Genomic DNA, 23,102 nt, shown 5'->3' with positions numbered 1-23,102 from the left:
ATTTTATTTTATTTTATTTTATTTTATTTTATTTTATTTTATTTTATTTTATTTTATTTTATTTTATTTTATTTTATTTTATTTTATTTTATTTTTTGTTCATAGGAGACTGTTTTAGTCTCATAACATTGCAGAATTCAGCCATGTTGTTTGTTGGTTTGCTCTTTAAACAGTGGAACCTTCCAGTGTTTTGTCACTTAAGAAGATGCAGGGGATTTATCACAATCTTGATGGAACAGTCAGAATCCTCAAACTGCTGACTTCTGTATTCATCTTACATTTTTGAAAATGACTGTTATCATAGTCATACTGAAAATGACAATTTTATCACTTAAACTGTTTTTCTGGAGCTAKAAAAATGTTCCAGTATTCTAGGGATTATTGTGTTCGATTTTTATTTTTGTGCAGATTAATACTTGACTCCTGAGAACTGGAGAAGTTTTTGGTTTTGTATCTTTTCTTTATGAAATAATGAAGTGCCACAGACTGAGGGACTACTATGTTCAATAGCACTTTAGATGAGGAGAAATTTTTCAGTCTCTTTCAATCAAGAGTTTGAAAAATGTGTTTGATATATCCCCTTCTGTGTCTTCATTACTGTCAGAATGCTTTTGAGATACAAAAAGGGTTATTTAGACTCTTATGGCTTAATTTTCTGTGTAGGCAAATATCCAGTCAATCATGGCTTCTGAGAAACAGGTGAATATCTTGATGAAGTTGCTGGATGAAGCTCTGAAGGAAGTTGATCAGATTGAGATGAAGTTGAGCAGTTATGAAGAAATGCTTCAGAGTGTAAAAGAACAAATGGATCAGATTTCAGAAAGCAACCACTTAATCCATCTTAGCAACACAAACAATGTGAAACTACTGTCTGAGATAGAGTTCTTAGTGGTAAGAATATTTGTTGTGCTTAGCATGACTGTTCATGTTAAGTGTAAAGTCCTTTATGTTGTCACCCTCCTTATCAGCCACGTATGAAGTCTGTTTAAGATCAGTTTGTTTTTCTGTTTTATTCTTGCACTAGCTTATGTACATTTTTATAATGATAGAATTGTATTTATCGTTCTTTGTTTAGCAGAATTGCATAAAGCTAAACTCAACCTGCCTTTGGCTTATAGATAGTACTATTATTTTGTAGAATCATATGGACTTGGCTAAAGGTCATATAAAGGCCCTTCAGGAGGGAGATCTGACCTCTTCTCGAGGCATTGAGGCCTGCACTAATGCAGCAGATGCCCTTCTGCAGTGTATGAATGTGGCTCTTCGTCCAGGTAACGATTTTGTTAGACTACAGTCTTAACACGTGGAATTTATTGTGGTAGTGCCTTTATTGTAAATTCCTTCGCTACTAGTCTTAGGTATTGTTTCTGTACACAGAGGGTACAGTCACCTGTCACCTGTGGTCCCTTCTGTTCACACATATGTTATAGCTATGTAGTTTGTACTCTGAGACGTTCTTTTTGTTTGCTTTTAGGACATGATATGCTTCATGCAGTCAAAGAGCAACAACAGCGATTTAGTGACTTGCGTGAACAATTTGCACGGAGGCTTGCCAGTCATTTGAACAGTGTATTTGTTCAACAGGTATTAACTTGCTACTTTATCTGAAATTTTCAGTCACAGACTTTTTCTGAAAAGAACACTCCAACTGAAATTGGATGTGTTCTTTGATACAATCAGTAAGTGAATGGACTGCTAGAGGCACTTCAGGTGGAGAGATTACTAAACATACCAAACTACAGTGACCATAGAAATAATATTATATAATAAAAAAAAAAAAAAAAGAGACCAAACTGTGCAGTGGGTTTGGTATCTGCATTAAGCACACCTGAGATTTATTTTTAGCTGTAGGGCTTGATTAGTTGAGGAAAAAAATGTTAATTTTTAAGGGTTAAGAGACTGAGAACACCAGAGTCCTTGCTATCTGTACTTCTGTAGACATTAAAAAAAATAAATTAATTAAACATTCAAAGTAAAACTGTTAAACTTTGGTTTGAGCCTTAATTTGAAATACTCAGAAATCACTGTCCTGAGATTTTTTGCATGAGGATGGGTGTTTTTATGCATTTTTTTGTTTTGTTTTCTTTTTTTTTATCTCCAATTAGTTTACTCAGACCCTACTTCAGCTCTATAACAAGTCCTACTATCTTTCAGTTCCAGTGAGTACATCAGGTTTGATACAAGCTTTTGTAACTAACTTTTTTTTAAGCTTGCCTCATCTAACTAGCAGCTGYATCTTTGACTTTACAAATAAGAAATTTATCCATATTGTTTGTGGAACACCAGATCCGTGCCCCTTATCCCTTCTAGTATTTGCATCAGCTCCCAAGCTTTGTTTATCTGTGTGTTAGATAACGTTCATCTGAACGCTGGAGTTTGCTAAGAGACAGTGGAGCACTGAGATGTGTGGAGAAAACATATTCAGAAAACTATAATATTTGCACAACTGTACAGATATTACAATTACAAACAATTGTAATACTATTTGTAAATAGAAAAGTAATTCAGTTTCTATATGTATTGGTGCAGTCAAAGTCTTAAAAGTTTTGTAATTTTTAATATATTCTAGAAAATGGACCAGAATTATGCCAGATAATTGTATAGAAAATTGTATTTGAGAGTGCAAGCATGGCTCTTTACACCARGGATAGTTATTTTCTACATTTTCATCGTTTTGCAGAAGAATTCCGGTTAAACAGCATGCTAAAATTTTAGTCTTTGGCTTCTTTCCTTAAGAAAGGATGTTTCTCTTACTGCTTCTCATTTTTGAAAAACTGGGCATATCCAATCTGGCTGGGCCTCAATGAGCAAGGAGAAGCCTGAATGAGCAGAAATTATTATTCCTGTGTAATATTAAATATATTAGCTGAAATATTTTTAAGAAGGCTTTTCAATACTATTGAGAATGAGTAACCATCATTTTGCCATTTTATTAAAAAAATATTTTTTTGAATCCTGGTACTATAGTGGTCTCAATCTTTCACATAAATACCGTCTGAAAAATTTTAGCCAGCTCTTTGCCAGCAGATATTAATCATCAGGTAAAAATGTTACACCATTGCAAGTTAAAGCAGGAGCATGTAGTCTGCAAGAAATGAGCTCTGTATTAATTTTTTTTGCAAAAAAAAAAAAAAGTTTACCTCATTTTGAGCTGTAGATATGTGTTGCCACAGACTTGTGCATTATCTTACAAAAGTGACATTGTTTTGTTAGTCAGATGAATGGAATGTAACCATTTCTCAGTCCCACATTATTGAAAAGTCTAACAGGAGTGTTTTCTGTTATCCTTAAAATCTAAAATTTTGCATATTTGTTTAGAATGTTTCTTTAAAAAAGAAATGAAAGCACTTCAGGAGAAATCTAAATCAGGCAAAGGTCGTCATGTTCTGGTTGAGAACTCATTAGATAGAACRACAAAGTTCTGTTGTGCTTTTTTTTTCTTCAGCTTAAATATAWTAGCTTGAAAATGTGAGCTTATCCATTTATTTATTTTTAAAGCAAACAAACTCAATGCTCTGATTCAAACTACTGTCATAAAACATCAGGGTGTTTCATCTCCTCTACATAAAAGTGAAAACAAATTTCTAAAATTTTAAACAGAAACACAACTTTGGATTGCAGCTCACTGAAGTGTCAAATCATCTGCAGTAAACTGCTACTAACAGTTAACATAGCTGTCTTTACTATGACCTAATAGTATTTGATTAACTTGCAAAAATGTATCTGTAATTTTAAAGTTGTTTTTTTCCTCCACAACCAGGTTCAACATTCTATTAAAATGCAACACTAAGCTTTCTGCCTTTGGAACAGTGCAATGAAATAGTTGAATAACAAACTTGCAGCATCATTTGGTAACAGTTAATATGACTGTATGCTTTGAATAGAGAGAGGAAGCCTGTTTTTTTTGTTTTGTTTTGTTGRGGAAGGTAGAATTAGACCAGATGCATTTTGTCTTGGAATAGACTTAAATTTTACATTGTTTAGGCTAGGACAACCAGAATAATTATAATTCTGGAGAAGTTGGCTTGGGAAGGGACTCTTCTATGTAGTTTTATRAAGAATGTAAATACCAAGCCAAAAAATTACTCAAAAGAATATGCATCAGATGAAAGAAGCAAGAAATTTGACTATGTAATAGAGTATTTCATAGCAGTAACATTAGCTAGCCTTTGAAGTGATTTAACAAAGGAAGTTKTGGAAGCCATCAGTTAAATAATTTTAAACTATAATGAACTTATTCCTACAGTATGCACTTTCATGTTTAAGTGTTTCATGCTAGGGGTTAGAAGAGAGACCCACAAATGGTTGCTATATCTAGCTTCAATAAAGCCTATCAAAGACATGTTGAAAATATTATGTTATACTTCAAACAGATATAGTAACTCACTTGTAACAAATAAAGATGACCATCACTGTTAATTTACTACATTGTAACRGTGTGCTGCTTTCTCTTGTGTACCTGGTGTTTACTTCTAGTCAGTTTTTATAAATAGATGCATGCMAAGAAGTATACACAGTGTGGAGTATGGTCTCTGCAGTTACATATGCTGTATGTTCAACAGCTGTATGGCCACTGCTGGATTCTGATTCCAAGTTGTATGTTGCAATAATTACACTTTCCAAAGTTAACTTTCTATTGGATTCAAACTACAGTATTTCAGTTTTGTTTTAGAAGGGAAATTAACAGTAAGTGCGAACCTTCCTGGTTGTCTGTGAGAATAATTGAATGAAGTCCTCTAGGACTTCTTTGCCTTTACTATGGGCTTATAGTGGTCCACATGTGTCTCATTTATGTATGTCATTAGTAGGAGAACAGGACTTAAAATAAGCATGTGTTGAGGTTGGATATGAAAGTATTCCAGCTTTATGTAGAAGCTGGCTTTTTTTGCGTTGCATTAACTAGTTAATAAAGGTTAGTCTTTATAATGAATAGCAAGACTAGTATACTTTCATTTAAAAGAAAAAATTCTAAAATGCATTGTCAACACCATTAGGGCTAACTAGTACCCAATACAATAGAGAAGAATGAGTCAAAGTTGCTTGTTTTTGACTCTCTGATCCAAACTGACAGCCGTTACAACTTTAAAAAGTGCAAGGGCAGCTTTAAAACTATTTTTATGTTCTGCCTACCTGTCATATCTAAGCCTAAGTGTCCAGGAATGCCATTTCTGTCAGGGGATATTGACACTTGTTTGACCTTTTTAAATTGCCTGCGTATTCTACCACAGGAACTACGGGCTGACTGCTTAAAGCGTTTTTTTATGCTGTTGTGGCACAAGCTAATATTTAAGGTCTTTTGCTGTATCTCTTACAACCCAAGTAATAAATGCTTAGTGGAAAATACTAAAGCCATTTCAACGTTAAGCTCCTCTCCTGTGCTTTAACATTGAGCTAGTAGTTTGTGTTCTGCTACCTCACTGAACTGTGGTGTCATCTTGCTTGTCTCCTGGATTGCCTAGGAAGCTTGCGGGTTCAAGCAGCTGAAAGCTTGAAAAGCCAGATCTTAAGTTGCTATGGAATACAAAGCAATCTCTCCTTGAGGATTACTGTTTTTTTCAGATGATCTCCTGGAGAAAAAGGAGGAGGAACATGAAGTTAGTAACTTGCTTTTAAAGGATTGGTTTATGCTGCATGTCCTAATCTGCTTGACTCTACACATGTAGAGTCTAAACTTTTACTGAACTGGTGTTTTCAGAGGTCAGAAGAAGCAGTTTTTTTTTTTCTTTTTTTAATTAAGACAAATAATATAATATTCCTTTATGTTCTTCAGAAACAGTTGAATTCTTGTTACTAGACCTTCAGTCTTGCAGTCTCATGCAAAAAGTGTACAACTGACGTTTCTTGAAGGCAAAGTTAGAAGCAGTTGCAGCCTAACAATGAGCAAGCTTACTAAGGTGGATTTGCTGCTACAACTATAATGTCTTAGTCTGTGTTATAATATCTGTGTTATGATAGTGTCTAGAGACCCAAGTTAGAAAGATACATATTACTTTAGGGATCTGAAGTTGAGGTAATTTCTGATTTTACACAAATACTTTTGATGCTTTTCTGTTTGTATGAATGGGATGCTGTGAATGTTTAAGTTATTCAGGAAATCCGTATAGTATATCAAAGATTTATTTTAATACTTTCTTTTCTTAAGGGTCATGATCAGAGTTCCACACTTGCCCAGCACTCTGTTGAATTGACATTACCCAATCATCATCCATTTCACAGAGATTTACTTCGTTATGCTAAACTGATGGAATGGCTCAAGAACACAGACTATGGAAAATATGAAGGTCTAACAAAGGTATTTGAAATGCTCAGATGCTTCTAGAGAATTTACATAATATATTCTTTTTACAAAAGTCAAAAAAAATGCATGAGTGTGTGCATTTTTCTTAAGCATTCCTTAATTTTAAATGTAATTCATTGCCTTCCTTTTTTGTTCCTCTATGGACTGGGAAGAGAAGACTGAGGGGGGATCTTATCGATGTCTACGAGTACCTGAAGGGAGGGTGTCAAGGGGACGGGGACAAACTCTTTTCAGTTGTCCTATGTGACGGGACAAGAAGCAATGGGCAAAATTCTGCCTGAATATGAGGGGGGAATTTCTTTGCCGTGAGAGTAACGGAGCACTGGACCAGGTTGTCCAGAGGGGTTGTGGAGTCTCCTTCTCTGGAGATCTTCAAGGCCTGCCTGGATACAACCCTGTCTAACATGTTCTAGGTGACGCTGCTAGAGCAGGGGGGGTTGGACTAGATGATCTCCAGAGGTCCCTTCCAACCTTACTGATTCTATGACTAGGAAACTTCACTTTGGTGTTTGATGCATTCCGTGTTATTTTCCAGATTCCATGTGTGTTTGTTTTGAAGCATCATACAATATTAATCTCAATGTTTATGTAAAATAGTTTGCTGTTTTACAGTCTAGTGAGAAGAATAATTATTTTCATATTGATAGACTTATTTTTAGTTTTAGTTCAGCAGACCTCTAAAGCTTTTGATATTCTCAAAATAGAAACATTTTGGCCTTGTATTTGTGTAATTTTTAACCATGTTGCTTAACACTGGCTTGAAGTGAAAAAGTGATTACAGATATATAGAAATTCTTGAAATAAAAGGTCAGAGGAAAGTTAGTCCTTAACAGCAAATTGTCTTTAATAAAAGTACTGTCATTCAATCTTAGTTCAAATTGTGGAAATTTCAAATCAGACTCCTAAAATGGCTTTGAAATAGTTGTTCATCTGCTTTCAGTGCCAGTCAAATGTTCAGTGAACAGCTAACATCTTTTTCTTCAAATAAACTAAAAGTGACAGATTTATAGATTGTGTGAGTTAAATAACAGAATTCTGAAGAAAACAGAAACAAATTATTGAGCTGGTCTATCCATGAAGTAAATCTTTTAACTAAATTCTAAAACCGGAATATCTTCAAACTTATTTCATCTGTCGTACTCTTTATCTTTTGAAATTTGAGCTTATTTTCAGCAGTGTTTCAAATAAAAATGAATTTGTCACTCACTCAACTTTGTAGTAGGCACACAGCCTTTTCTATTTTTTTTTTTTTCTAACAGAACCCCTCCTAGCAGGGGGTGGTTTAATTAGGGAAGACATATACTCAAGAGGATGTGTAGGAATGATATCTTATTTGTTTTTTCTGGCATAGTAATAGAAGAGACTAGGGAGAATAGTGCTGAATTCTCTCCATTCTACCTTGGATTAAGTTCTGCTCCACGACCTGTAACTCCTGTATGTACCACCATGTATATATTTCCTATGGACRGGAAATAGCACTTTCTGATTTGCTTCTCCACGAACTCTCTAGTAAAATGGGTATCACCTACTTAATTGTCCTGAGTATATGTTTGYGTGTATATGTGTCCAAAGCAGTTTATTTTGTACATTTTATTTCCATGCTGCTTTTAAAAAATGAGTAGTATGTATACCCAACTGGTAACTAACTTTTGATTTTTCATTTAAGAATTATATGGATTATTTATCACGACTATATGAAAGGGAAATAAAAGATTTCTTTGAAGTTGCCAAGATCAAGATGACAGGCACAACCAAAGAAGGCAAAAAATTTGGTAAGAGTCTAGGAGGCGTATTTCTTGCTTTATTTTATGTGTAAATAAATAAAAAAAAAAACCTCATTGCAACTTCCAGAGCCAAAACCGTAATGCTGTCCTGTGCCTAAGCTGGAAATTGGCTATGTTTGTCAAGGTAGGAGGTGAATGGAAAATGTGGTTAGCAAAACTAAGGTCAAAGAAGCACAGTGAAATTTCCTGTGAAATCGGGCAGGATCAGAGGATGAGMTATAATTTGTCAGATTTTTAACCTAGTCTCAATTTTTGCTGAAGAACTACTCAATTTTATTACCGGATTATATTTGAAAGATAACTCCTCTAGTTAAAGTAAGCTCAGGAAGCTTGCGTACATGTTCCTTCTGCTATTTCTGCTTTTTGTAAGATTTCTGATGGATTTTCAAGAGGCTAGTTTTAATGTTAATTCTACCCAAGGAAACCTGTGTATTTTGTTGTGTTTTTAGTGGGATTTACATATATAGTCTAGGACTAGAAATCATGCTGCTTTAACTTGTCGGCCTTTCCACTTGAGGGAGTATGCATCTCTATTAGGGAAAAAATGATAATGAAAGTGAAGCCATTTTAAAAGCTACCTAGACCCTTAGCAAACAGCAAGTGATATAGGTGCATTTATATATTAGCTATTCTATATTTTGAAGTACACTTTCAAAATGTTTGCTTAAGATATCTATATTTGCCATAGTTGACTAGCTTGTAAATCCTAAATTTGGAAGTGAAGTGTAGGTTGAACTAGTAAATTCTGTCAAACCTATTTGGGATCCTGAGCTGATGCTTTGAAGCTTGTGATAGAAAGCAGAAAAAAATAATGAGAAAAAGAAAACAGGAGAGTTGTAAGACTTGGCTGGGGCAGGGTGAGGAGGAAAGTTGGAAAGAAAAGCCTTGGCAGGCTGTTGACCATGGAGAGCAAGTGGTGCCATAGTATGTGACAGTCACAACAGTTAATTTTTATAAGTCTTGAAAAACTATCTTATTCTAAGAACAAAAAACTTTAATATAAGTTGATTTTTAAGACACTTCATCCTGCAACTTTTCCTGTGATTTGTATTTGTGAGGAGACAGTTATTCTTGACTTCTGTAAGTGTCTTGAACTGCTCCTAATTTAGAGAAAGAACTTGCCAGGCTTCACCTTGAGAGAGTTTCTGCTGAATATTTGGGTAAACTTCAAGTGTGTTTAAAATTTGTACAAAACAGAGTCTAGGAGTAGAGTAACAAAGGATTTTTATTTTTATTTTTTTACTGGTTGTCTTGATTTGATTACTTTTGTAACRGGTTATATTTTCACAAGCCTGCAAGAAAGTATGTTTTTGAGTCTCACTGGTGACTGCTTGACATGGAAAACTTGACCCAAATGTTCAGTCCTCCAAAAATTGGTAGTCATCAGTCTAAATAAAGCCAAAATTGGAAACTGTGTCTGGTGGGGGACTCTGCCAGGATTATTAACGTTATGGTTAGTAAGCTTTAAATAATGAGTATTAATGGCTGCATATTTGAGGCTGCAAACAATTTTGACAATGAATTAGATCACCTTCTTAAAGAAGACTGCTCCTCAGTACTAGTCATCTTCTTAATGATACCATTTGCAAAGAAGGAAAGCAAACTTTGCTTTTTTAAAAAACAGCTTTTATTAAATGATATTTAAATATTGAAATGGATCTATATGCAAGTGATGTATTTATTTTGTAACAGCTTATACTGTGTGATTTTTAAGGCATATATATTGAAGGTGGTGATCATAATATTCCTAACTGTACATTACTTCGTTAATTCAAAATATATCACTACTTAATAATATACTTAAGGAATAGGGTTAGATATATAATGCTCCAGCTGTACTCCARCACTAAAGAAGACCTGATTTCAAGCTGCCTTGGTGTGTGTTCTTGCCTTTTTCCTTTTTCTTTTGTTTTTCTTTTTTTGTGTGTGTGTGCTTTGGGAATAGCACTGCTATTTGAATGCCTCAAGTGCAGATGGGATGCTGGGAGAATTATTCTGGCATTCTATGTGCAAGGTTCTCTGTCTGCATTTTTAAGGCAAAAATATTCTGGGTCATGAGCATTCACACTTGTCTTACAGTCTTTGTTTTTTCTTCTGGTGAAGCCAAGACTTTGATACTTAAATACCATAAAATCAAATGTGGGAAAGAGCGCTACTGTTTTTACATAGTTATATGATGTGGCTTCTCAAATGCAATATTCACTATGGCTCTTCTGATCRTCTGCAGCCTGAACTTTGCGTGCATCTCTCTGCATTCTGTAATGTAGTCCCATGTGCTTGGGAATTGGGGATTGTGAAGAATTGGGACTGACGCATGACAGATGCATGTACTAAATACACCAGACTTAAAACTATATTAAAAAAAAAACATATAAGGTAGGCTGGAATTAAATTTGTGTTTGACATTAAAATTGTCAGTGTTGTTGCCTACTTAAGAACATCTGGTATTTAAGACATGTTTGTGGCATTTGGAAGTATTTACTTATTCTATTACTGTAGGTCTTGCTTGCTTGCTCCATTTTAGGAGGGCTTGAAGCATCCATCCTCATCAAAGATCTTCTTAATACCATGTATCGCTTTTAGTGTATGTATGCAAATACCTTTTACTGGTTAGGGAGTCTCCATTTACTGCAAATGTGAGGACACTTTATCATGCTCATTTACTCTGAATTTCAGTTTGAAGTCCACTTGAGGAAATTTTTTTATTCTGCAAAGACAATCAAAAATATAAAACAAATTTTTTTAAACTAAAAATTTGTTGTTTTCATCCTCTCTGAATCTGCAATCATTAATTTTTGATGCAGCATGAATAACAAAGGTATATTCTCTGTGTAAACATCCAAGTTGCTAACATCAGAAAAACACAACATGCTTGCTGGTTTTATTAGAGATGACTTTAAAATGACTTTGCAGTATTSGTGGGCTCATTTAATTAAAGGAGGTGGAAGTTATTTCTGACTCAGTACAAAATTACATAAATACGTTTTCATTTCTTTGTTTAGTGTCCATAGAACAGTTGATCTTGGAAACTGAGTCTTTTGCAATATTAACTCTAACAAATAAAGTAAGTTAATGGACTTCTCTGTTTGGGAGAACTTTAAAATAAATGTTACTAAAGGAAGTTCTTTTTTCTCTGAGCAAACCATGTAGAGAAAAGTTAGTTTAATACTTAATCTGTTTTCCATGTAGTTTAGACACTGAATTTCTAGAGTAGTACTTCTCCAACTAAATGTGTTTGCAATGTAGTTACTTGCTGCTTATAGTTCTCTGCATGTTTCTTTCCAGTTAGAGCTTAACTTGCATCTTGTGCATGGTTTGTGCAAACTGCATTTTAACTTGTCTTTGTCTTTGATGCTTGCAACCTAATCCATCCCAGCTACACTGCCTCGAAAAGAAAGTGCTGTCAAACAGGAAACTGAGAGTGAGTATAACTAGTTGCATTAGTTGGTATTGTCAATGCATGTGTATCAATGTGAAGATGTAGTGCTGCATCGTGGAACACGTACCTAACATKAAAGCAATCTGTACAGAATGAAATAAACATTAGCAGAATCATTGTTTTTGCAAGGCAAGAATGAAGTACAACTGCAATTGTTCAACRTAAAAGTTGGATAAGACAAGGTTTACAGGTAAAGGTACCATCTGCTTTTCCCATGCTACTAATTGATCTTAAAAAAAAGTTTGTACCTGAAAGCTTGTCTTAGCTTTCCAACTTTTCCAGTAGGTTGAGGTAAAATCTTTTATTAGACCTATGAACTTTGTCTTGTATGTGCCCCTAGACCATGATAGCTATGACRGGATACCAACATAGCAATTCAATGAAATGTTACAGGATTGCTTTTCAGTTCTTTTGCAGTTGAAATTCGAGAAGTTTACTTATGGATCAAATATTGATGATAACTTATTTTTGTTACTAGTTTTCTCTACTCTGTTCCAACATTATTGAAATTCCAGAAAACAAATGTTCCTCACCACCAAGGCAAGGCCCTGGAATATCAAGGAGAAACATCTTGATGTTTGTTATGATCAAAGGGAGGAGGGAGCATCAGCAGCATACAGTAGAATATACTTGGTGTTATAGATCAGAAAAAATAACTAGGATAAACTATGTAGGCAAAAGGATGTTAAAAAGTGGAAAGATCAACTTCAAGACAAGGTGGAAAGTGCCTGTGTGTACATGAGACTTTTTAATTTTTTCCCTTTGTACATGAGACTTTTTAATTTTTTCCCTTTGTAGATTAATTTTCGTGCTTACTGACAGTCTTTGGCCAAACTGAATTCACAATGATCAAAACTGGTCTTTGCTTCCAAGTGTTTCTTCTAGCTGAAAACTTTATGTGAACAACAGTTATGTTCCTGTTATACTTTTTCCATAACTTACAATGCAGGCTTTTATAGCTACATTGTACTTAGCTTTGAAACTTGCTTAAGTGTTACAGTTGCCTTGTTATGAAAAATGTGTTTATAACAAAAAGTATTTGCAACCTAAATGAAAGCTCACTTAATTGTTTGATTTTAATGTAGAACTATTAGCAACTCCCATCTCAGGCATTCTGTAATGGATCTGTTCTTAAGTATTTTATTCTACTGTTGCTTTCCTCTCTCACAGTCTTTTTATTTCATAGGTCTCCATGGAAGTTCTGGAAAATTGACTGGGTCTACTTCTAGCCTAAATAAACTCTCTGTTCAGAGTTCAGGAAATCGTAGGTCTCAGTCATCCTCACTATTGGATATGGGAAATATGTCTGCCTCTGATCTTGATGTGGCTGATAGAACAAAATTTGATAAGGTAAAGCAGAAATGTTATGCAGAATTTTCTTGGCTTTGTATTATCACTTTCTTGAATGCTCTTCATGTGTAGTTTTTAAAAGTGTACTGTATAGGAACTTCTATCAAAATTCTTTTTAAATCCAAAGCATGACAATGTTTTGAATGCCATATGCACTGCACATCTAATAAAGAAAACTTCCAAGAAATATGTAGATCAGACTATTATTCTCTGTGATTATTACAGATTGTATCTAGTTCCTTTGTAAGCTTGGCTTGATGTTTAAAGAATATCARGCATTAGGAAATGGTGCAAAAAGTTTAAATCCAATATGTATTTTTCCTCAAATAGAAGTTGAACTGACTGATTCTTGAACCAACTCAGGTGTTCATGGGTTCTATCACACTTTGTCAGTATGTAAGCAAAAGTGAAAGATAAGAAAGCATAACTGYCCTAAAATTTCATTTATACTGGTTTCACATCAAAGTCTTTATCAAGGTGGTCTGCTTTAACTATTGACACTAAGTTATCGATGGGGTGTCTTTGGTAYCCATTTAAAAAGGTAAAAAGGTAACCTTTGAAAGTGTCAGTACTAATTTCGTGTGGAATTAATATCTAAATGTGAGAAAAGGGCTGTTCTCAGAGTAGGAGATAAAAATGATGTACTTGTTCTCTATTGAATTATTTGATATAAAAGATTTTTTYTTCTGCCTTCTCTAATTTCTTTCTAGCTTTCTGAGAGGAAGTATTATATAATATTAATATATATTAATATTATATAATATACACTGGCTGCTGCAATAATAATGTGACTAAAATTAAAATGATATCTTTTTAAAACCAATTTTATACAAAAGATCAAGTGTTCTGCTATTTTTCTCACCTTACTTTGACTTCTATCCCACCCCTTTGGGGAATGTAAGTATGACTGAAGCATACAGAATTTCAGCTGTTGAGCTGACTTAGTAATTAGTTCTGTGGGTTTGGATTCCCCCACCCCCGGGGGGGGGGGGGAATTTTACTATTCAGTAGCATTTTACTATTTTGCTGGAATGTTTTATTTATGTAAATTACTGTATGTTTTAATCCTTAAACACTTGCAGAGAAAATATACTATATGTGTGTAAAGATGATAAAGGTAGATTAGAATTGTCTTAATACTTGATTTGCAATATAAATAATTCATACTAGTAAATTATGTTGAATTATAGCCAAAATACTTACTGTTCAACTTCAGATTAAACAGAAGAATCATGATGAATGAATTTTATTTCAATATCAAACTTGTTAGTTTTTTAAGATGTAATTTACAAYCTTTTTCAGTAGTGCAGTCATCTTATACATGTACACCTCATCCATTTTTCTTCCTTGAGGCTTTTGGTTTGAAAAAAAAAAAGGGGGGGGGGTGAAGGGGGAGGTAAAAAGCCTCCTCTTAGCGACAAAGGAGAAAATAGGGTGACTTACTATTTGCAACAGCATAAAAGTCCATCCTCAGGCTGCGATTAAAAAACTCATTGTGGAAAAAAGTTTATTGTTCTTTTTTCTTTCCTCTTTCCTTCTTTTATATGGATGAGGAGAAACTATGTTGAGATCCAGGCAACATTTATAAAGATAAAATTATGAGTTGTTTCCATTTCTGTCAAGTAGAAATCAGCCTTCTAAAGTTTACTGAGGATTGGAAGTATAAAATCATATGCAACAGTTAAAAATGAGTGTTTTCAACTGCTTCAACTATTCAGTATATTAATGTAATATTTGGCTTTCTTTTAGATTTTTGAACAAGTTTTAAGCGAGCTAGAGCCTCTGTGTCTGGCAGAACAGGACTTCATTAGTAAATTTTTCAAACTACAGCAACATCAGAGCATTCCTGGAACAACAACGGTATGGCTCTTTCAGTTCTGCTGTTAAGTCAAAAATGATGAACAGGCCTAACAAAAGGGATGAAAAACTTCTGAATTTATTTGTCAATTGTGTAAAACAGATGGTCATTAATTCATATTCTGTTAGCTGACAGAATCTTTATTGCTGGCCAGCCAATTCAAAATCTAATAGGACTGACATGTTTTTTGCCACGGCCTTTTTTCCTCATAAGGCCAGGCTAAGGATATTATTGTTATCATGTTACGTAGGAAGGCAATGGGAGATAATTGTTTATAATACTGCGTTGTGGGGAACATGACTAGAATTCTGCCAGAACCTTGCAACCCATTCTGCCTCTTTTGAGGGAAAAGAAAAAAATTGCTGATAGTTAGGTTGTTGTTCTTCTCAGACGTACTTGTCAGTTAATACAGATTTGAGCCAGCCTTTCAGCTTCCAGTATATGCATTCCTTGTTCTTACAGAATGAAGCAGAGGAAATGGATGGAGGAACTTTATCTCGTTCGTATTCTTCTGGTGGTCCTCAAACTATATCCTCTGAGTATGTGTTGGTATTTATTTTTAGTTCTGAAGTATCTCTTTTTTTCTCCATAGTGATACATTGTTTCCTTCAGTGAAACTGAATAATAAACTCTAAATTTGTAACTRGGCACTGAATGTGTCAATATTGAATTTTTAATGTGTAGCAGAAATGCTTCTGAATATAGTAGGAAAAGAATTTAATAGTCTAATAGTTTGCAAAGTGAAAGGAAACAAGACTTTGTTGCCATGTAAAATATGCTTAGCAATATTCTGGATTTGCATGTGGAAACCTCCACATAGAAAGTACTCTGACAATTGTTTTATATCTGTGACTTTCAATTTTTTATTCTGAAAACCAAACCCTGATACCTGTTRAATGCAAATGCAATAAATTCATCCTAAAATATTTTGCAGTTGCCTTTGATACATAGCCTAGTAAACTGTCAGAGTAATACTTATATATTTTTTTAATAGGAAGGACATGATCCGACAAATGATGACAAAAATATTTCGCTGTATTGAACCTGAGCTGAATAACCTTATTGCACTGGGTGACAAGATTGATAGCTTTAACTCCCTTTATATGCTAGTTAAGATGAGCCATCATGTATGGACAGCACAAAATGTGGACCCAGCTTCCTTTCTCAGCACAACACTTGGAAATGTTTTGGTGACTGTCAAAAGAAACTTTGATAAATGCATTGTAAGTTCTTCTACTTATTCTGATTAGTCTGACTAAAATGCTGTAGGAAGCCCATTCCTATCCAGTTTGATTTTTGCATTTCCTTATAGTTGGATTTTGCTTTTAAATCGAAGTGAAAATGAATGACTTTATTGCCATATATTGGCCTCACTTTCAAAATAATTTTAAGTAACTGCTGGTTGTTTCTCTTCCCTCTCCATTGAAGTTTTCTTGAATGCTTAACTATTTATAAGAARTAAGACTACTCATTTTCAGGATTTCACTGCTGTGAGCTAGCAGACCTATTTATTTACTTATTTATATAAAACTGATTTTATTGAAATTACTGAGGTAAGTGAAGCACTCTCTGGCTTTTTGACTTACTAAGTAAACAAAACCCCTTAGTCTTACGCTCATAGGGGAAAAGCAAAACCCTTATAATATGCCAAATAGATATCTCTGACAATAGATACCTATTTCTCTCTCATTCARCAAGAAGCTGGTAGACATAAAATAGCAAATCTTATGACTGTCAGAGAGGCAATTCCTACTGTTGGAAATATTTTTCCTAACACAGTATGCCCATGCCTCYTTTTTTCCCCTCATCCTTTGAGTTAAAAATAGAGAAAGACCTAAGTAGAGCTACTACTTAAAAATGATTTCTCTGCTTCAATAAAAGTCAGTTTTTCAATACATCTAAATTTTTTGTTTTTCTTGTTATGATACAATCCAAAGTTATATATTGGAGACTAACTTCTTTGTTTTCGTTTTAAATTTAAGAGTAACCAAATGAAACAGATGGATGAAGTAAAAATTTCGAAGAAAAGTAAAGTCGGGATCCTTCCATTTGTTGCTGAATTTGAAGAGTTTGCAGGCCTTGCTGAATCAATTTTCAAAAATGCAGAGCGCCGAGGAGATCTAGATAAAGCCTATATAAAACTTATTAGAGCTGTTTTTGTCAGCGGTAGGTCTTCTGGGGTTGTTATGCTTAAGAGATTTTTATTTTTTSTTCGACCTGTTTATATATTTTTCTCCAATTAACAGATACTGTTGTTTTTGAAGAGACTGTACTCTTTATCACAAACTCTGTGACCAACATTGTACTGAAATTTTCAGAATTATCAGTAGTGGGAAGCTCATGTAAACTTCTTTGATGTATTTTTTTTTCTAAAGCAAAGTAGTAAATATTCTTTTTTTTTTTTTGAAAACCTGAAAAGTAATTTTCAGTTATAACAAGAATCAGTACTCAATATGTATGTCAAACTTGCAGTGTTTTTTCTTCATTTTTTTTAGTACTAACTTCAGCTACTAAGCCTTTTTCTTTAAAAATAATTCTGCTATTTTGTGAAAGAATGTAAAGAAAATACTTAAAGTTTCAGCTGATCACTGAGATTTAATTAAAACAATAATGGTATGACAAAGATAATGCCAAGTTAGTAAAGCAGGGATCCATCTCACARAGAAATGAGTGTGTGAGGGCTGTGAAGCCGACTTCCTTTGTTAGTCAGACATCACTGCCTTGTTTTGGCTCCATAAACTTCCCTAAAGTTGGCCAGGAGTCTGGAGGAAGAGAGGAGATTGCAGCAGCATTGCAAGTCTGCCCTTGAATGGTTTCCTGTTTTTTCTTCCCCAGCGTGGCCTAGTTGAGGAGCTGAATCAGGGGTATGATCCCTGGCACACAGACCCAATGGCATTGATCTTCGTAGCCCTGCAAGAGATCCCATCCAGATCTACTGCAGCCTTTGAATTCTGGCTATGAATCTGCCTCTTTCTTTGCAGATTAGGTCCTTTGTGTTTCAACATGTCACAGCAGTGTCTTTCTCCAGCCTTCCCTATTTTCCCCAGTGTACTCTAGAAAACTGGCAGCAAACCCCTTATTTGGCCATTTTATTTATTAAAAAAATATATAAGTCAGTGAACTCTGGAATATTGTTGTTGCCTAGACTTGGGGTGGGAGGATTTGTTTTAGAATTGGAAAAAGAGAAAAGGGAGTGGTTGGCAGGGGGAAAGGAAATCTCTGTGCTAGTTCACCTGCCTACTTTATAACAGCTCCACCTATAGCACTTCCCAGCCAGTGAGACATAACCTCTTTTTAACAGGAAGAGGACAAAATAGTGTCAGTGAAACTTGTCTRAGAAACTGTAGCGTAGTGGTTCTGAGCATATTATGTAGTATTGAGGAGGTAATCACTTCATAGTACAGAAGACTATAGAGTCCATAGAAAATCAGCAGTAGTATCCTAGATGATAGGACAGTGGATTTTAAGTGTTTTAATGCTGTTTGATTGCACCTGAAATTTTAGTCCTTATTAAGGTATAGTTCAAGAGAGAAAACAACAAACACAAGTGACAGGCAAAACAATGCAATGAAACAAACTCAAACTGATACATAAAACTGGTGCAAGTAGGAAATTCCACTTAATGCAATAGGATATTTAATTCACAAGTTATGTTGAAACAGAAATATGCGGTACTTCAGGTTGAAGAAAAGATACGATCAAAATTGGCAGTAGCAGATTTTTCCAAATGACATTTCAGTGATCTGGCTGAAATGGTCAGCTCTGTTCATTAATACTGTGGTGCCCAGGGRGGTGTGCCAGGGAACGCATCCTATTTGGTAGTCTTTGCAAAACGGTTAATAGATGAGCGGGCATAGAGACTTACCTGCATTCATTGTGGCTAAAGCCATCATCTTCCGTTTTGCATTTAGGTACTGTAAGGGAGCAACAGGGTGGAATTTCTTGTCTGCACTGAACTTGTTTGAAAGTAATAGACCCATATGCATGTTTATCCATTTTCATTATCAAATTTGGGTAGTGGAATTTTCACCACAAAATAAACTAAGCAAAAAATGTTGAAGAGAAACTGAGGAAATTTTTTAAAAAATCAAACCTTGTTATTAGAAGATACTTTCTCCTCTTTCTTAGAATAAATATTTTCTTCTTAGTTGTCACATTAAACTTTTAAAGGATAATAAAGGCACACTTGTAAGCCTCCACAAAATGCTTTGGTAACTTCTCAGTTATGTAAATGATTCTGCAGTGACTATTTTGTATCTGTTCATAAGTGATTTTTGACAAACAAATGCCATAGTTTTAGAACTAGTATATGTATGTGGCTTCTCTTRAAGTCTCTTAAATATTCATTTATTTAACAGTTATGGCAATTATATAAATGGTTGTTTTCAAAATAAAATTCCAAATTTCTTCCTGCAATTTTATTGTTACTTTTTTAAAAGAATTTGTCTCTCCTTCAGGTATTTTAAGCCTTTTATGTTTGTTTCTTTTTAATTCCAGTTGAGAAAGTGGCAAATGAAAGCCAGAAAACACCAAGGGATGTGGTCATGATGGAGAACTTTCATCATATTTTTGCAACACTTTCTCGCTTGAAAATTTCTTGTCTTGARTCTGAGAAAAAAGAAGCCAAGCAGAAATATACTGATCATCTTCAGTCTTATGTAATCTACTCACTTGGACAGCCTCTTGAGAAATTAAATGCAAGTATATTCTGGTTTAGCTTGATACGTTTGAATAACGCAGAGCAGGTGAACTCTCATAAGTGTTCACTTTGTAAGGTCTGGTCTTTTTATTATTGTATATATTATAATCTCTATCTTATTTTAGACTTAAACATGATAGCCAGTACTCGACTTTCCCCTCACTTCTTCCTCCCTCAACACCATTTAAGACACTTAGACCAGTTGGTTAATCAGTACTGTCCATTGCCTTGAAAAACTTGGTTATTTTCTTCCAAGACTATGATCTTCATGACTAATWAGGAGCTTTGCAATGACTTTCTCCTCCTCAACTGCAGAGAAAATTAGTGTTTGTGGKTTTTTTTGGAAACATTCAACAATAATCATTGCTATAACTCTCGTAAGGAAATCCTGTGTGTCCTATGTTTAGCTAATTGTTAAACCAAATGCTGATTGARCATTAGCCTCAAAATTTCAGTTCTGTCCACTGAAAGCTTCCCAGTGTTAATTACTTTTTTTTCTGTAAGAATTTCAGCCTGCTGCTGTTTTCAGACACTCATTTTCTGAGAGACAGATGGACTCAGAGAAAAAAAAAAAAGTTTAAGATGTATTCTCTTTTTATGAATTAAATAGCTTATTACTGCTTCCAACCTCAATTGATGTGGCTTTACACAGATGTTCATTGGCATCCTTCCCTCTGTTTTTAATGATAAAGTGAGCCAGCTGCTGGGAGAAGGTGAGAAAAGACAGCAATTATGAAGAAATACTGCTGCTATATAATTATACACACATAATATATGCAATATAATTATTATGGTATAAGTAGAGGATTTTGTATTCAAATGAATAGTCCAGGTTCCTACCTTTAAGATCTAGCACTTTTCTAGGCTGTGATCTTGTTAATTAAGGAGTTTGAGAATGACTCAATATTGGTTATAAGACTGTAAAGAAAAGTTTGATTAGTTCTAGAAATGGCTATCTTTAGTTTTACATCGATACTAATGGAGTAATGTATCAGATAGCTGGGCTCTGATGTTTATGGCTGAACAATGCTATCTTATCTAATTAGAAAGAAAAACGGAGTGAATACGCAAGTACCATRTTGTTTAGCAGAAGCAAGATAGGCCATCAGACAAGCATATGCATAGTTACATTTAATGACTATAGGAAATCTAAACTAATTAATACCATCATTATTAGCATTTTTTTGAAGGTATTGAAGCTCGTGTGGCTCAAGGTATACGTGAAGAAGAAGTAAGTTATCAACTGGCTTTCAACAAACAAGAGCTTCGGAAAGTTATAAAGGAGTATCCTGGTAAGGAAGTGAAGAAGGGATTGGATAACCTCTACAAGAAGGTAGACAAACATCTCTGTGAAGAAGAAAACTTACTTCAGGTAAACTAAATCATAATTTGAAAAGAATAATCTGAATCTCTTGTAATATTTGCACAAACTTGATTAGTGCTTTTGCATAYGTATTTTGTAGGACATGTCTAGCTTCAGAGCAGTTCTGAAGAACACTGACTTGAGCTGGACTTCCTATAATCCCATGCTGATTCTATAATATTCTTTAAATTTTCTTACTAGTTAATGACTTAARCACTTGTTAGACGCTCTTTAAGGTCACCTTGAATTAGTAACACTGTTTTGGTTTTCTTTCTTTTCTTTGAAGACAAAAGCAATACAACTTCTTTTAGGGAAACTCCCCTCATGTCTTTTCCTGTTTTCTACTTTGAAGTGTAAATTTAGCAGGAATGATGTAAACATTTAAGACCTTAAAAGAAATCCAATGGGCAAAAGCTAATTTTTGCTAATGATAAAACTCGGTTCAAGCTTGCCAACATCAAGGTACAGTAACCTTTCAGATATCAGCTTCACTGTGATCACTAAGAATCAATAACAGCTTCCATTCTGTGCATTATGTCAGTTGCTGTTTTCTAAAGTTTGCTTTCTTTGGCAGGTTGTATGGCATTCTATGCAAGATGAGTTTATACGTCAGTACAAGCACTTTGAAGGGCTGATAGCTCGCTGCTATCCTGGATCAGGAATTACTATGGAATTCACTATACAAGATATCTTRGACTACTGCTCCAGCATTGCACAGTCTCACTAACTTCTGCAAAGGGAAATAGAAGCTAGCAAAGTTTGTGCCTCTTTGGAACGAAATCAAACACTATAAATACAATTTGTTTTAAAAGGCAGAAATCTGTGTATTTATATAATTAATTGTCCTATGTCAAGTCACACTCTTATTTCCAATGTCTTTCAGTGTAAAATGAAACCTTCAGTAACAGGTTSCCCTCCTGCTGGGTTGAAGTACTGTTTGAAAGCATTAATTTTATGAAACACTCTGGATCTACTTTTTTCCCCCTCCCCTAATATTCAGATACTTTTATTTATAATCCCTTTCCTTGCTAAAAGCAACTAGTACTAACTTCCTAGTACAGTAAAAGGATGCTACTGTCTTCACTAATACTTTGCTGCTTTGAAATTATGTAAACATTAAAAGACCACCCATTTTTTTCCTTCCTCATTGTAGAATGYATATGGAAGTTATGAAGTGGGAATACTGAATTCATGTTCAAGGAGATAAYGTGACCATGGTTGTATTTCTTAATTAAACTGCGTTCATCATAGTCTTTTTTCTGTGAAGTGTTAATAGYTAATTTTTTGCGTTTTTGAAGTAATGCCATTTTTCTATCTCTGGGGACTGAAGTAGAATTACTTAATTTCTCAACAATTTTTTTCTCCCTTTTAATAAGTATTGACCAAATATTAATATAGTCCTGTTTTCATATAACCCCCTCTTCTCTCTTGGGCTTCAGCTGCCTGTGATGCAAGGCTTTGTTTAGATATGGCACAGGTGAGTAAGTGCAGCTCAGACATTTGAGGAAATTGCTAAGTTGTGAGATAAAACTGATGGAGCAAAGAGCCTTTGGGGGTCTTGTGGTGAGCTAAATCTTTAACTCATTAAATCCTAGCTATCTTTTATTAGTATTTTGTCCTTGAACTTTCTACATGTGATAAGAAGTGCCCAGTGCAGCCTCAAGGGTGTGTGTGCGCATTGGGGGGGGGAGGGGGCGAATTAACCCTTTGAAGAAATTCCCTTGAAGTGGTACAGAGACAGCCAAATTAGTTGTTGTAGGCACCTCAATGTGGACTTCCTAGAGTTTTGCTTTTTGGGGGGAATCCTGGTCATAGTTAAACAACTAGGCAATTCAGTACCTCATTACAGGTAATAAACGCAACCAAGACTATGCCTCTTGGTAAAGGATTACAGCTATGGAGAACTGCAGCAACATTTCTTTCCCCTGGAAGAGCTCAAGTGTGGATGCAGTGCTGGTGCAGTTACGTACTGTACTCGGCGCCAGCAGGTCACAACAGGAGCCACTTTTGAAATAAAACCTTGCCCCGTGTCAAAGGTACTGAGATCACAGTGATGAATGCACTGCGAATGACCAAAAGGAGCCCATCAGTGCTGCGGCTGAAGCTTGTCACATTTCTGGGGTCGCAGGGAGCTGCTCTTGGCTCCGGTCCCGGCTTGGCTTTACCGTCTCCTTGGTTTCTTGCTCCAGGGCTGCGGGAAAGCCCGCCGCCCGCCAAGCTTCCGGGGAGGCGAGTTCGGGAAAAACGGGCGGCTCCGGGCCTGCCGCGGCGGGCGGGGCGCCGCGCGGGGGCTGCCGGGAGCGCGGAAGGG

General features: G+C 35.0%; 1 protein-coding gene across 6 annotated transcripts in view; it reads left to right on the top strand.

Moving 5' to 3' along the window:
- EXOC1 (exocyst complex component 1) overlaps positions 1-22,041 on the top strand; it is a 33,235-nt gene extending 11,194 nt beyond the window's left edge. For 3 of the 6 annotated variants that reach the window (XM_085322869.1, XM_085322874.1, XM_085322875.1), the window contains 15 exons: positions 664-891; positions 1,139-1,271; positions 1,475-1,584; positions 2,106-2,159; positions 6,143-6,292; positions 7,965-8,070; positions 11,459-11,503; positions 12,708-12,871; positions 14,621-14,731; positions 15,192-15,268; positions 15,724-15,952; positions 16,712-16,895; positions 19,227-19,426; positions 20,606-20,800; positions 21,366-22,041. In XM_085322869.1, coding sequence (XP_085178995.1) covers positions 664-891; positions 1,139-1,271; positions 1,475-1,584; positions 2,106-2,159; positions 6,143-6,292; positions 7,965-8,070; positions 11,459-11,503; positions 12,708-12,871; positions 14,621-14,731; positions 15,192-15,268; positions 15,724-15,952; positions 16,712-16,895; positions 19,227-19,426; positions 20,606-20,800; positions 21,366-21,518 — 2,139 coding nt within the window. In that variant the 3' untranslated portion in view covers positions 21,519-22,041. The remainder of the gene's footprint in view (positions 1-663; positions 892-1,138; positions 1,272-1,474; positions 1,585-2,105; positions 2,160-6,142; positions 6,293-7,964; positions 8,071-11,458; positions 11,504-12,707; positions 12,872-14,620; positions 14,732-15,191; positions 15,269-15,723; positions 15,953-16,711; positions 16,896-19,226; positions 19,427-20,605; positions 20,801-21,365) is intronic. The other 3 variants (XM_085322871.1, XM_085322872.1, XM_085322873.1) reach the window with 3 other exon arrangements.
- The last annotated feature ends 1,061 nt before the right edge of the window (positions 22,042-23,102 follow it).

The sequence above is a fragment of the Rhea americana genome, unplaced genomic scaffold, assembly GCF_003343005.1.
Source record: "Rhea americana isolate MKP2758 unplaced genomic scaffold, rheAme1 scaffold_8, whole genome shotgun sequence".
Classification (NCBI taxonomy): Eukaryota; Metazoa; Chordata; class Aves; order Rheiformes; family Rheidae; genus Rhea; species Rhea americana.
The sequence above is the reverse complement of the archived record's forward strand: the minus strand, read 5'-3'. Positions and strand labels throughout refer to the sequence as shown.